At 41.3% G+C, this 15723-nt stretch overlaps 1 protein-coding gene across 4 annotated transcripts in view; it reads right to left on the bottom strand.

Moving 5' to 3' along the window:
• fgfr1a (fibroblast growth factor receptor 1a) overlaps positions 1–15723 on the bottom strand; it is a 44995-nt gene that overhangs the window by 8823 nt on the left and 20449 nt on the right. Inside the window, exons 6-11 of one of the 4 annotated variants that reach the window (XM_061673063.1) lie at positions 14458–14581; positions 13494–13684; positions 13199–13349; positions 4283–4479; positions 3822–3967; positions 2591–2712 (exon numbers count right to left, since the gene is read on the bottom strand). In XM_061673063.1, the coding sequence (XP_061529047.1) occupies positions 2591–2712; positions 3822–3967; positions 4283–4479; positions 13199–13349; positions 13494–13684; positions 14458–14581 (931 nt within the window). Of the gene's footprint in view, positions 1–2590; positions 2713–3821; positions 3968–4282; positions 4480–12277; positions 12423–13198; positions 13350–13493; positions 13685–14457; positions 14582–15723 lie in introns of all 4 variants that reach the window. The other 3 variants (XM_061673064.1, XM_061673065.1, XM_061673067.1) reach the window with 3 other exon arrangements.

The raw sequence follows: 15723 nt of genomic DNA, 5'->3' as shown, positions 1-15723 counted from the left end.
ACTTAACCGTTTGAGTTGCCTCAATGTTGACATAGACCTATTTTATTGTTTCACTCACCCAATTGACTTCACTGAAGATCCGCGCGGTGTAGGCTGAGGCTCGGAGCGGGAGGAAGCGCGTCAGACTACACATCATGAAAGCCTTCTTTGCACAATATAATCTTAATACAAGCGTTGCACTGAGGTGACTGGTCATTTATTTTAACATAGTTAAGACACACTTTTTGTTTGCCACAGCTGTTGGGCACAAGCCCGTCTTCATGCACATTCTTCGTTGGTTTTTGCTGATTCTTCGTTTTGGTTTTCGCCACATTCTTCTTCGGGGTCGGCGGACTGTAGGCATTAAAACACGGTAACCGACATTTTAAAATTCGAACGATTGCGAGAGAACCGGAATCTTAGTCTCGAATCTCGAAGCCCAACCCTACTAATCGCACTGGGACCCGAAGCAAGGATTTTCTGAAATAAAAATATGATAATTGGGGAGTTGAACGTAGGGCTGCAGCTAACAAACATTTTATTACTTGATCCTACTGAAATATTATCAAACAATCGATTATTTGGATAAACTATATTTTTGCTTGGTCAAACAGCAAGTTTGAATACAAGAGAAAATAAGACCTTTCACGTAATAACGTATGCCTAATTGTTTCCCTTTTTATAGAACTAACAGTTTTTATTTCTTGAATTCACATTGTGTATACAATATAAGGCTTTTTTTTAAAGCATTAACAGCCTTTGTGCATCTTCCCTTGAGCATTTTGTGACTTAATACATTAGGTTCATGGCTGTGTATTTATGAGCTGAGACCAGCTGACTAGGAATAAGACAAATTTAATTTATGTATTTCTAAGTCTTGGAAGTGTGCAATTTGTTCAAACTAAAATGAAGAAACCTTCAGAGAGAAAAATATTTCCTTCATCTCCCTTCACCAAAACCTTCCTCTGTTTGAGTCCATGATGACGATCCACTTTACTCTTATTCCTCTCTGGCCACATTTGTGATGTTTCTCACCTGCTCGACTCAAACGTTTGCCACTTACAGATCATCGGATTGGCCATATGTCACACAGTGACTACACTGAGCAAAAAGCACACTGATGTACCGTTATGGGCGTGTGATACTGTCCTTCTCACTGTTTAAGAAAAAAAAAAAAAAAGAGCCACACATTGCATGTTACTCATAATTAAAAGTGACACTCCGCAGCCCGCAGCGCTAACTTTATGTTAGTAAAGAAGACTAACGTTAAGCTCACTGATTTGCGCTATGTTAACTTGACCTCTGTCTCTCGGGTCCCGTGACACGGCGTCATACCCGCCGGAGAGAAAGGTCCGTGATACAACGAATGGGTGCTCGCCTTGCATTACATTATAAAGCACGACGACACTTTCGCCATGTCTTTTCTCTCTCTCTCTTCTCCATTCGGCGTCACATTTTGCAACTGCTGTCTTCCCGCTCATCAGTCAAAGGCTTCACTCCCACGCGTCGATGGCGTAAGCGTGTTGTGTCATATAAGCCACTGCCGGCTTCCGTCTGCACGGTAAACCTGATTTGCAGTTTGACTTTTCAATGTGTGTTTTTAATGCGCAAAAATGCTAATTTTGACCCACAAACTGCGATGCGAGACAGGTTAATTCGAGCCTTGCACACATATGTAAGGTAAGCAAAGCCGTGCATCAGTGGAAGCAGATTCTCTACACATCAAAAGAGAACCCTGAGGACCCCTCCTTTTTTCTCTTATCAACAATTTATATATGTATGCTTATCTTTGCTCAATCTACAGGTCAATCAGTTGTTTCACATTTACAGTCAGGAAAACAGTCAGACGTTACTCCCTATTATTGATTATGCAGACACTGTCTATCAGAACACCTCAGACACTCAACTCAAACCACTTGTTTAATTCCCTATGCAGATTTATTTTACGTTGTCCCTTTAAAACCCATCACTGTCATCTGTATGGTTCTCTAAACTGGCTACAACCATATTTAAGATCTTACTTTCAATGGATTCAATGTGTCTTTAAATGTGTTCACTTTAACTGTCCTCCTTTCAAGAAACACTGGGTCCAAGCAAATCTATGTATGACTTTCTTTTTTTTATTATTATTATTATTCCCTTCGACATTTACAACACCCTTCTTTTACCGTTCCCAGAATTTTCAAAGAATTTGGTCGCAGATCATTAAATTACAAAAATCCATCTCACTGGAATAATCTCCCCGGCTCATTGAAATAAAGTACCTTTATTTATTCCTTTGAAATATTTTGCACTGTCACTGAATGATCAGATCACCGTCACACAGATCATCTCACTGTTCTGGCTATGATTATGAACATATCAAGCATTTGGGTCACCGTTTATATCAGAAGGCAGCGGAAGTGGGTGCGATTGGCTGAATGAGCTAATTTGCTTTTTTTGTCTGTTCTTTTCTGTTCCGTTTTTTTTTTGTCTGTAACACGCATTTTCTTATTCTATAATTCTGTTTGTTATGTATGTTGCATCTGTATTTTGGGACCCGCTCGAAAAGGAGATGCTGCACCTCAAGGGACTATCCTAAATAAATTCAAATAAAAGAGGGATTACTTACACTTCAACATTTTCACTGCAACCTTTGTCACACGATTTGGTTTCTCTTTGTCGAGACCCAGAGCCTCTCCCATCACCACCTGACCGAAGCAGCCTTCACCCAGGGGCTTCCCAAGAACAAGTCTGTAACCAAGACACAAAAAGAATGCTATACATGCCAGTACTTCAATAACATTAATATGTTAAAACACTATGCTTTCATTTCATACAACTCTGATTCATGGAGTAAGGTGCCTTGTATTAAATAAAGGGAACTTGAAAACTTTATATGCATCACAGATTGTGTTCTTAAGCCAGGTTTCCACCTAAAATTTGATTCATCATGAGATGGTTCACATTGGTAAATCCTAATTAGGGTTGTCTTTCCACCACATAGTGTGTAAACAGAATAGGCATGCCCCTTTAGGGTACCTTAAAGTGCCAAAATGACCTCTGCAAAATATGTGGAATTTGACCATTTCATGTCACTGAATAAATAAAAAGGCCAACAGAACCTTCCACAGTGAAATAAACAAACAAAAGACACCATTGAAGCTTGTGCTGCTATGGGTATACAGGGAGGGGGGGGAAGAAAAAGAAGGAAAAAAAAGCAAAGCATGGCCAGGATCATCTCCTTCCCAACCTCACTTAGAACTGGTGAAGCATCCTAAAAAGCTATGAAGCTGGACTGCACTATGCAGTAACTCTGGGTTGCAATTCTTGCATCCTCAGATGAAGAAACAATTCATCGACCAACATGGATGAGAGCATGAAGGTGGCCACTGAAAAACGGCACAGGGCAGGACTCATATAGACAAACAAGAATTCACACTTACATTCATACTTATGGGTAATTATGTCCTCAAACTTTAGAACTGTGAGGGAGATGGGCTAACCATCATTGTGGTTTTGTCCAGCCACCACCATTATTATAGAAGCCAATATAATTGTTGATGATCATACAAAATATTCACTGTAAATTGTATTGACTAATTTGGACAATAAACAAAAACAGCATCTAATCAACAGACAGCAATCTCTTTCTCAAACCGACACACGCTAACAGTGCTGTGCTGCGGAGACTTGTGCCCAAATGAAAGGATCCTGAAAAGGTTGCTATTTCAGGACCCTGTCCAATGGTAGGGTATAAAAAGGAGTACCGTATCAAATCAAACTGACAGTACAGGTTGGTGGAAAGAAGGAATTAGCGGCTTTAATGATGAAAAACACAATTTGATTTCTTTGGTACATACCGATCTCGTTGAAGCTCCCAACGGGGATCTTGGGGTAGTTCATACTCAGACACCCCTGTCAACATTGGAGAGCCGCTGGAGGAAAGGCGAGAAGGTCGAACCAACATCACACCAGAGTGGATGGAGGAACTTGAGTCCACAGATACCTGAGATAAAGAAGCCTGACATTACTCCCCTCATAATGAAATGGACACAGATAACAATTAAAACTAATTAAGTCAACAGTGGAAATTTTTATTTTTTGGTTGTTTAGCCCATATTGAAATAACCTGTAACACTGTGCTCAAGAAGAACACTATACCTACCAGATACAAGACTGGGACGCTTGACAATCTCTATGGAAGCATGCTTTTAGTAGAATTAAAGCGTCAATATACACTCATACAGACCAGAGCAAAAGTGGTGTTGTGAGGGAAAGGAGAGGAAAAGGTAAAAATGTTCCAAACCCCCTATCTACTTTCTGTTACCTGTCTGCGCAGAGGGATGCTTTTAGCCAGCTTGTGGACAGCCAGCTGACTGTTGAAGTCACTCTTCTTGGAGGAGGTGCGAATCTTCACAATAATTACGATGGAAACCATGACTGCGATGAAGAAGAAGCCCACACAGTAGATGACCACCTCCAGATAAGTGTGGTTGGCCGGAGGATAGTGTGGGACGGCTAGATGGAGGGGATGGCAGGGTAAAAGGGGCAGGGGGGGTGAATCAGCTGTTACAAATGAACTGGACATACGGAAGCATAACGAAACACGCTCATGCTCACTTGCACCCATCAGTACAAAAACAGCACAGGATCCACATACACAAACATACAGTGGGTACTGAAAGTATTCAGACCCCCTTAAATGTTTCACTCTTTGTTATATTGCAGCTAAAATTGCTAAAATCATTTAAGTTCTTTTGTTTCCCCTCAATGTACACACAGCACCCCATATTGACAGAAAAAAACGGAATTGTTGACATTTTTGCAGAATTATTAAAAATGAAAAACTGAAATATCACACAGCCATAAGTATTCAGACCCTTTGCTGTGACACTCATATATTTAACTCGGGTGCTGTCCATTTCTTCTGATCATCCCATTCCTGGACGAAGCCTTCTCCAGAGTCCTCAGGACCTCAGACTGGGCCGAAGATTCACCTACCAACAAGACCATGACCCTGAGCACACAGCTCAAATAACAGACTGGCTTCAGAACAACTCTCTGACTGTTCTTGAATGGCCCAGCCAGAGCCCTGACTTTAACCCAATTGAGCAACTCTGGAGAAACCTGAAAATGGCTGTCCACCAACATTCACCATCCAACCTGCCAGAACTGGAGAGGGTCTGCAAGGAGCAATGGCAGAGGATCCCCAAATCCAGGTGTGAAAGACCTGTTGCATCATTCCCAAAAAGACTCATGACTCATTAGCTCAAAAGGATGGTTCGACTAAATAATGACCAAAGCGTCTGAATACTTATGGCTGTGTGATATTTCAGTTTTACTTTTTTAATAAATCTGCAAAAATTTCAACAATTCAGTTTTTTTTCTGTCAATGTGGGTGCTGTGTGTATATTAATGAGGTAAAGGAATAACTTAAATGATTTTAGCATATGGCTGCAATATAACAAAGAGTGTAAAATTTAAGGGGGTCTGAATACTTTCCGTACCCACTGTATGCGCCTGTAACCAATGCCATCGTTATGTTTTACAACGATTAGTTTGCGATGGTCTTTTGAGACAGCTCTTTGCGTTAAGGTCTCTTGATACTCCCACGCTCGTCCGGCTGACAACACCACGTGACCGACGAATTGGCCCACGCGGCCCCTCTGCGTAGCTTGAGGCGCACACAGCAAAAATTACTACGCCGCCTTTTGCAGCATAATTAAACATATCATCTGGTCATCTAGGTCCAATTTGTTCTAGCAGACACTGTTCTACGGTTGCCATTGTTGTTTCTTTGTTCCTTGCTACGGAAAGGAAAGTAAAAACGGGTACCGGAAATGGCCACAAAATGCAGAGGAGACTCCACCCTGTGGCGTCCTAGCCAATACCAGCCGTAGAGACACCCCCGACTTGGAGGAGAGCTGCACCACACTTTCAAAACAGCACGCGTGGGTTGCGCTCAAGTATGAAATGTTTGCACATTTATTAAAAATGAAAAACTGAAATATCAAACAGCCATAAGTATTCAGACCCTTTGCTGTGACACTCATATATTTAACTGTCCATTTCCTCCGATCATCCTTGAGATGGTTCTACACCTTCATTGGAGTCCAGCTGTGTTTGATTATACTGATGGACTTAATTAGGAAAGCCACACACCTTTCTATATAAGACCTTACAGCTCACAGTGCATGTCAGAGCTAATGAGAATCATTAGGTCATAGGAACTGCCTGAAGAGCTCAGAGACAGAATTGTGGCAAGGCACAGATCTGGCCAAGGTTACAAAAAATATTCTGCTGCACTTAAGGTTCCTAAGAGCACAGTGGCCTCCATAATCCTGAAATGGAAGACGTTTGGGACGATCAGAACCATTTCTAGGGCTGGTTGTCCAGCCAAACTGAGCAATTGGGGGAGAAGAGCCTTCGTGAGAGAGGTAAAGAAGAACCCAAAGATCACTGTGGCTGAGCTCCAGAGATACAGTCAGGAGATGGTAGAAAGTTTTAGAAAGTCAACCATCACTGCAGCCCTCCACCAGTCGGGGCTTTATGGCAGAGTGGCCCAACGGAAGCCTCTCCTCGGTGCAAGACACATGAAAGCCCGCATGGGGTTTGCAAAAAAAAAATAATAATAAATAAAAAAACACCTGAAGGACTCCAAGATGGTGAGAAATAAGATTCTCTGGTCTGATGAGACCAAGATAGAAATTGTTGGCCTTAATTCTCAGTGGCAGTTGTGGAGAAAACCAGACACTGCTCATCACCTGTCAGTGAAGCATGGTGGTGGCAGCATCATGCTGTGGGGGTGTTTTTCAGCTGCAGGGACAGGACGACTAGTTGCAATCGAAAGAAAGATGAATGCGGCCAAGTACAGGGATATCCTGGATGAAAACCTTCTCCAGAGTGCTCAGCACCTCAGACTGGGCCAAAGGTTCACCTTCCAACAAGACAATGACCCTAAGCACACAGCTAAAACAATGAAGGAGTGGCTTCAGAACAACTCTGTGACTGTTCTTGAATGGCCCAACCAGAGCCCAGACTTAAACCCAATTGAGCATCTCTGGAGAGACCTGAAAATGGCTGTGCACCAATGTTCACCATCCAACCTGACAGAACTGGAGAGGATCTGCAAGGAGGAATGGCAGAGGATCCCCAAATCCAGGTGTGAAAAACTTCATTCCCCAAAAGACTCGTGGTTGTATTAGCTCAAAAGGGTGCTTCTACTAAATACTGAGCAAAGGGTCGGAATACTTATGGCTGTGTGATATTTCAGTTTTTCCTTTTTAAAAAAATTTGCAAAATTTTCAACAATTCCGCTTTTTTTCTGTCAATATGGAGGAAAAAATTTTACTTAAATGATTTTAGCAAATGGCTGCATAAAACAAAGAGTGAAAAGCTACTGTGTCAAAAACCAGACCCTTTGACACAAGACACTAATAGCTTAATATTATCATGATAGTTGTCACAGCATGTTAAACCACAGATACTGGAAGTAAACCCTAAATAGGTGAATTTTCTGTACTAACAGAGTGAATGGTTTTATTAGTCCAACATTTTACTTTCAGCACATTTACAGTATAATCCAATCCCATTTCGAGACGGAGGCTATAATTCTGCCATGGATATGGTTGTCATACACAATGCGAACATCACTTTATCTCTCTCTCACACACACACACACACACACACACACACACACACACACACACACGCCTTCATAATTATTATTTTTTTTTTTTACTTTTAATGTTCTAGTGCCACAAGGCATAAACTCACACGTGGTTTAATTGTAATTTTAACCGAATGTGTTGTGTTTTGGTGCTGGCGATACACAAATGTGCATAAAATCAAATCAAACCAAATCAAAAGAACAAATCTCAAAAATCTTTATGAAAGAGCCAATATAATCATGGTATTAAACTGAGTTTACTGAAGAACTGAAACGAAATCAGACCTTGTTTTTATCCTCCCATTCGGTAAAAAGGACAATCATGTATGTGTTTTTTAACACCAGTCGTGCAATGGACACCACATTGAGGCACACATTTGCCTGGGATGGGACTGTGATATGATATGGGATCGTTCAGAATGTGATTCTTATACAACCCCAATTCCAATGAAGTTGGGACGTTGTGTTAAACAGAAATAAAAACAGAATACAATGATTTGCAAATCATGTTCGACCTATATTTAATTGAATACACTACAAAACAAGATAGTTAATGTTCAGACTGATAAACTTTATCCGTTCCAACGATAAACACGTTCCAAAAAAGCTGGGACAGGTGGCAAAAAAGAAGGAAAGTTGAGGAATGCTCATCAAAAACCTGTTTGGAACATCCCACAGGTGAACAGGCTATATGGGAAAAGGTGGGTGCCATAATTGGGTATAAAAGGAGCTTACCTGAATTGCTCAGTAATTCACAAGCAAAGATCGGTCGAGGTTCACCTCTTTGTGAACAAGTGCGTGAGAAAATAGTCGAACAGTTTAAGGACAATGTTCCTCAACGTACAATTGCAAGGAATTTAGGGATTTCATCATCTACGGTCCATAATATCATCAAAAGGTTCAGAGAATCTGGAGAAATCACTGCATATAAGCGGCAAGGCCGAAAACCAACATTGAATGCCCGTGACCTTCAATCCCTAAGGCGGCACTGCGTCAAAAACCAACATCAATGTGGAAAGGATATCACCACATGGGCTCAGGAACACTTCAGAAAACCAATGTCAGTAAATACAGTTCGGCGCTACATCCGTAAGTGCAACTTGAAACTCTACTACGCAAAGCAAAAGCCATTTATCAACAACACCCAGAAACGCGCTGGCTTCTCTGGGCCCGAGCTCATCTAAGATGAACTGATGCAAAGTGGAAAAGTGTTCTGTGGTCCAACAAGTCCACATTTCAAATTGTTTTTGGAAATTGTGGACGTCGTGTCCTCCGGGCCAAAGAGGAAAAGAACCATCCGGACTGTTATGGACGCAAAGTTCAAAAGCCAGCATCTGTGATGGTATGGGGCTGTGTTAGTGCCAATGGCATGGGTAACTTACACATCTGTGAAGGCATCATTAATGCTGAAAGGTACATACAGGTTTTGGAGAAACATATGCTGCCATCCAAGCAACGTCTTTTTCATGGACGCCCCTGCTTATTTCAGCAAGATAATGCCAAACCACATTCTGCATGTTACAACAGCTTGGCTTCGTAGTAAAAGAGTGCAGGTACTAGACTGGCCTGCCTGCAGTCCAGACCTGTCTCCCATTGAAAATGTTTGGCACATTATGAAGCGTAAAATATGACAACAGAGACCCCGGACTGTTGAACAGCTAAAGCTGTACATCAAGCAAGAATGGGAAAGAATTCCACCTACCGTATTTATCGGACTAGAAGTCGCAATTTTTAATCATAGTTTGGCCGGTGGTGCGATTTATACTCCGGAGCGACTTACATGTGAAATTATTAACACATTATTATATAATTTCACATTATTTTCACACTGACAACCGCAAGAGAGCGCTCTCGGTCTGTGTATCTGTACCTCTGAAAATGTATAATTTCAACATTAGTGGTAACTTATAAAAACAACTTAGAAGGACTGAACAAAAATGGTTTGGTAAACTTGTTAGCATGTTCTTTATGCTATAGTTATCTGAATAACTGTTAATATGTTATGTTAACATACCAGGCACGTTCTCAGTTCGTTGTTTATTCGTCATGTAACGTTCGCTGAATGTGTTAGGATACCGTACACTTATTCAGCCTGTTGTTCTCTATTCTATTTTTATTTTAAATTGCCTTTTAAGATGAAATGTCTGTTCTTGGTGTTGAATTTTATTAAATAAATTTCCCCCTAAATAATGCGACTTATACTCCAGTGCGACTTTTCTATGTTTTTTCCTTCTTTGTTATGCATTTGTTGGCTGGTGCGACTTATACTCCGGATCGACTTATAGTCCGGAAAATACGGTACAAAGCTTCAACAATTAGTTTCCTCAGTTCCCAAACGTTTATTGAATGTTGTTAAAAGAAAAGGTGATGTAACACAGTGGTCAACCCCAGCCCAGCTTTTTTGGAACGTGTTGTAGCCATAAAATTCTAAGTTAATGATTATTGGCTAAAACAATCAAGTTTATCAGTTTGAATATTAAATATCTTGTTTTTGTAGTGTATTCAATTAAATATAGGTGGAACACGATTTGCAAATCATTGTATTCTGTTTTTATTTATGTTTAACACAACCACCCAACTTCATTGGAATTGGGGTTGTATTTTGAGGTCATCACCATTTAAATCAAATTGTGTTTTCAACCCATGTGATATATCTATCATAATATATATATTACACACATATACACTGTATGTGTATGTATGTATGTATATATATATATATATATATATATATATACATACATGTATGTATATATATATATATATATATACATACATGTATGTATGTATATATATATATATATATATATATATATATATATATATATATATATATATACATACATACATACATACATACACATACAGTGAATATGTATATATATATATATATATATGTGTATATATATATATGTGTGTATATATATATGTGTATATATATATATGTGTGTACACATACATACATGTACACACACACACACACAGAGTATATAGACACCCACACACACTATATTGCAAAAAGTATTCACTCAAATACTTTTGACTCGCATATGAATTCCTAATCGATCGGGTTCAATAAGATGTCGGTCCACCCTTTGCACCTATAACAGTTTCAACTCTTCTGGGAAAGCTGTCCACTAGGTCTAGGAGTGTGTTTATGGGAAATTTTGACCATTCTCCCAGAAGCGTTTTTGTGAGGTCACATACTGATGTTGAACGAGAAGGCCTGGCTCTCAGTCTTCGCTCTAATTCATCCCGAAGAGGCACTATCGGGTTGAGGTCAGGACTCTGTGCAGGCCAGTCAGGTTTATCCACACCAAGCTTGGTCATCCATGTCTTTATGGATCTTGTTTAGTGCACTGATGCACAGCCATGTTAAGAAATGGAAGAACTCTTCCCACAAAGATGTGAGTATTGAATTGTTCAAAAAATATTGGTTCCTTAGTTCCAGTGAAAGGAAGGATTCAGCATACCAAGAGCTTTGGGACAATTCATTACTCCCAACTTTGTGGGAACAATTTGGAGATGGCCCATTCATGTTCCAGCATGACTATGCCTCAACGAACAAAGCAAGGTCCACCAAGACATGCAAGAGAGAGTTTGGTGTGGATGAACTTGACTGGCCTGCACACCAACACATTTGGGATGAATTAGAAGGCACATTGAAAGCCAGGCCTTCTCATCCAACATCAGCGTGTAACCTCAAAAATGTGCTTCTGGAAGAATTGTCAAAACTTCCCTACACACATTCCTGAACCTTGTGGAAAGCCTTTTCAGAAGAGTTAAAGCTGTTATAGCTGTAAAAAGTGGACCGGTGTCATTTTAAACCCTATTGATTAAGAAGAGGATGTCACCAGTTCATATGTGAGTCAAGAAAGGTAAACGAATACTTTTGGCAATTTCTGTGCGTGTGTATGTGTAATAAAGATTAGGATTCTGTCTAACATAGCGCTACATAATGGGTCCTTCCATCCCAAACCAAGTGTGCTGCTCCACCCATCACCAACACCAGCAGTGTACAAGTGAGCTGCACTTGTGTTAAGAGGCTGACTGACAAGCAGCTTGATAATTGGACGAATGCCCATTCAAACCCAGAGGAATGAGAAACAAAAGGACAAACAGCCAATTATCAGAGCCGGCCGGCTGGCTCACAGCAGGGAATGACATGAGGAATACATGTCATTTAAAGCACTTGTCAAAGAATATCAGATTAACAGCAAATTAAATGCAAACATAAATTAAAGAGCAGAAAAGTTTGAACAGTTCAAAGTGAAATCTGAACAGAGATGCCAAACGACCCATTTTAAAAGAAATGTTTTTTCCTGCCTTTTTTTTTTTTTTTTTTTTTTTTGAAATGCCTGTTATTAGTTTTTGTTTCTTCATTTACTCTGCATGTTTTTTTTTCAGATTAGCTTTAAGGCAGCTTGTGACTTGTTTGGCATTCCTAGACTTCAAATAAGCATAGCAAGGCCCACAAAGAGGAAGGAGCCATGCTGAGAGAAAAGAAATTAAGTGCCACGGCTTGCCTTTTCACATACTGACAGAATTTAATTTGTTTCAAATTCTGACAAATTTAAAGACAGATAGACAGACTGTTTTAAGAACCATGACAAGAATTAAGAGCGGGAGAAAGACAACCACTGATACCTTCAAAAACGGTCAACCATGCAGAGTGATGAGAGAACCCGATAGAATTGCCCGCCAAGCAGGTATACTCCCCAGCGTCATCAAAAGACACATTTCTCAGTTGCAGGACTTCCATTTCCTTGTCCGTGGTGTTAAGGCCAGCGGTCTAGAAAATAAAGGAAGCAGACCCAACAAGAGGCCCAATAGAAAGAAGGAAACCATGAGTAAAGAATTCTGATAGAGAAAAGTGACACAGGAGAGTTTTCCTCCTCCTACATCAAACACCATTTGCCCAAAAAGATACGAGCCACAGCCGAGGACCTGTCAAGGAGAGCCCCTGCCACAAGAATCTGTTAGTGGAATAGCTAGTTAGGTTGTATCGGGCTGACTAAACCCAACAGTGGACATCCCATCACCATGTTGAATACCTGAGTCTCATCTCCACATGCACGAGATGGACAACATGGAAAACTCCACAGCAGAACAGAGGACACTCACAGTGGGGCACACCTCACATTCCTGTCTGTGGACAGTGAGCAGGAGACGTCTGTGAGAGATGAGGTTATATCAGGGGGGGGAAAGGGAGTCCAGACACAGAGTGTAAACAAAGTGTGAGCATGTCAAAGGGCGAGGGAGCAAATTTAATGAAAGAAGATGACAGATAGACTAAAGGGAGAATGACAGGGCAGAGGAAAGAGCAAGTATTGAGAACGGGACCAATGTAAACCTGAGACTAAACACTTTCAACTGTTCTGCTGGGAATTTTCCATAGCGTCATTTACACTCAGGAGCACTGAGGCAGGAGAGAGGGAGGGAGAAAATGGAGGGAGGGTGGGAGGAGAGAAACAGCTGAGGTTGTCTTCTGTTATACGGTCCTAGTTTTTCCAGGTGGTCTTGGGAGTGTTTCCACTGTGTAGTCCTGTGCAGCTGCGTGACGTTTACCTGTGGGCTCAAATCTGGTGACAGTCAGCCAAGCCGACTGATTGGCCTCCCCTATATAATTGGACACTTTACAAATATATTCTCCATTGTCCTCCTCAGTCACATTGTAGAGGGTCAACAACTGAGCGTCCGAACTATTGACCCCAGAATGCTGGAAATAAAAGAATGTCATGTGCAGCTCAAACATAGAAGTTGCATGTCTTGGAGAAATCTAATCAAAATCACTTTTTGATAGCAACATTCTAACAGCAGTGGGGATGATTGTAGGGGTAGATAAAACAGAGTGAGTTCCTACCTTGAGGATACGGACATACGGTAAGCCATCTGCACCGACGCGACTGCCGTTGACCTCAATGTGCTTTAACCACTGGATGTGAGGCTGTGGGTCGCTAAAGACTTTGCACTCAAACTCCACATCACTGCCCACCACTGCAGTGCGATTAGCAGGCAGGCCAGCCTGCAGGATGGGCCTGTGAGGAGAGCGCTCTGCAACACAACAACAACATACATGTACATATACTGTACGTGTTTGTTTGCGACTTCGTTGAATGGTCAAAATTAAGCGCAGAATTAAACACATTACTCACACACAGAGACATTTGAGATAAAATCCCAAACTGGACAGACAAAATTAACTGTTGAATGTTGTATGAAAGCGTAACTCCACAGATTCATTCATTCATCTTCCGTTTCGCTTATCCTCACTAGGGTCGCGGGCGTACTGGAGGCTATCCCAGCTATCTCCGGGCGAGAGGCGGGGTACACCCCGAACTGCTCGCCAGCCAATCACAGGGCACACACTCCACAGATTAAAGGTTGCAATTAATTTTATGGAGTATGACAGTATTTCTCTCCCTGAAGCACAGACTTCTTGTCAGTGTTATGGGCCCTGTTGAAGTCTTGCTGGGCACATTTAGTATGTTACCTTGTGTGCTGTGAACAAGGGTAACTGATAAAAAGTATTAAATATAAATATTAGCCAGCCATTTTACATTCCGACGCATTTTTAATGTATCACGTTATCGTAAGTCACAACTCAATCTTATAAACAGTACCTACTTAGGGATAATTGTCAACTATATAGCAGAAATGTTGAGACAAATGGTAGAAAATTGAGGGCATGAACTACAAATAATCTGATAGATAATTGACAGTTCAATTTTAATTCATTATAAAGTGTTGCATTTGAAAAAATCTTTATGTTGAGAAACATGCAGTTGGAGTGCTGCTGTAAATCATTTTTCAGAGTCGTCACCTACCGACAACATCCAGCTGGTAGGTGTGATTGATGCTCCCATACTGGTTTTCCACCACACATGTATAGTTTCCCTTGTCAGAGGGCACTACAGACTCCATGATGATGGTCCAAACATGGTCGCGAACCTAAGCATTGGAGAAAAAGCTTTCACTGGCCAGTATACAACATTCTATCCATAACCAACTTAATCAACATCTTTTAGAGTTTCCCAATTCTATCAAAAATCCACAAAACATGCTGGGTAAGTTCGTCAGGAGAAGAGTGAAAATATTTGTGGATTCTTTACTATTCTTTTAATGAGGAAATTCTAAATAATACAGATTTTACAAGACTGCCAGCACACACTAATCTATTTTGAAGATTTGTAAAAACTAGTTTGAAGATTTGTAAAAATGGATCCATCCATCCATCCATCCATCCATCCATCCATCCATCCATCCAGTGTCTTCTGCTGATCCAAGGTCAGGTTGCAGGCACAGCAGCTTAAGCATGGAAGCCCAGACTTCCCTCTCCCCAGCCACTTTGTCCAGCTCTTCTGAGGGGGACCCTATGGCGTTTCCAGGCTAGCCGGGATACATAGTCTCTCCAGGATGTTTTGGGTCATCCATGGGGTCTCCTCCCAGGGACGTGCCTGGAAAACCTCACCAGGGAGGCGTCGAGGAGGCATCCTAACCAGATGTCCGAGCCACCTCATTTGGCTCCTCTCAATGCGGAGGAGCAGCAGTTTGACTCTGAGCACCTCCCAGAGGACCAAGCTTCTCACCCTCTCTCTAAGGGAGAGCCCGGACACCCTGCGGAGGAAACTCCATCTTTTTTTTCAGTCACGACCCACAGCCTGTAACTATAGGTGAGGGTCGGAACATAGATCCACTGGTAAATAGAGCCCCTTTCGGCTCAGCTCCTTCTTCACCACCACGGAACGATGCAGAGTCTGCATCACTGCAGGCGCTGCACCGATCCGCCTGTCGATCTCCTGTTCCGGTCTTCCCTCACTTGTGAATAAGACCCCAAGACGCTAAGAGTAGGATCTTATCCCTGACCTGCAGAGATCATGCCACCCTTTTCCAACTGAGTACCCTGGCTTCAGATTTCTGTAAAAAAAATTATATACCTGTATAAGATTACAGGAATTGTTTTGAGCCTCACTGTCCAGACAGTGAAAACTTTAAGTGCCCATATTAGACATTTTGCCTGTGGTTAACCAATTAAAACAAAACAAGTACTTTTTTTTTGCATCTGCTTTTTGGTAATGAACAGGTCACTAATA

The sequence above is a fragment of the Phycodurus eques genome, chromosome 3 (assembly GCF_024500275.1).
Source record: "Phycodurus eques isolate BA_2022a chromosome 3, UOR_Pequ_1.1, whole genome shotgun sequence".
NCBI lineage: Eukaryota > Metazoa > Chordata > Actinopteri > Syngnathiformes > Syngnathidae > Phycodurus > Phycodurus eques.
The sequence above is the reverse complement of the archived record's forward strand: the minus strand, read 5'-3'. Positions and strand labels throughout refer to the sequence as shown.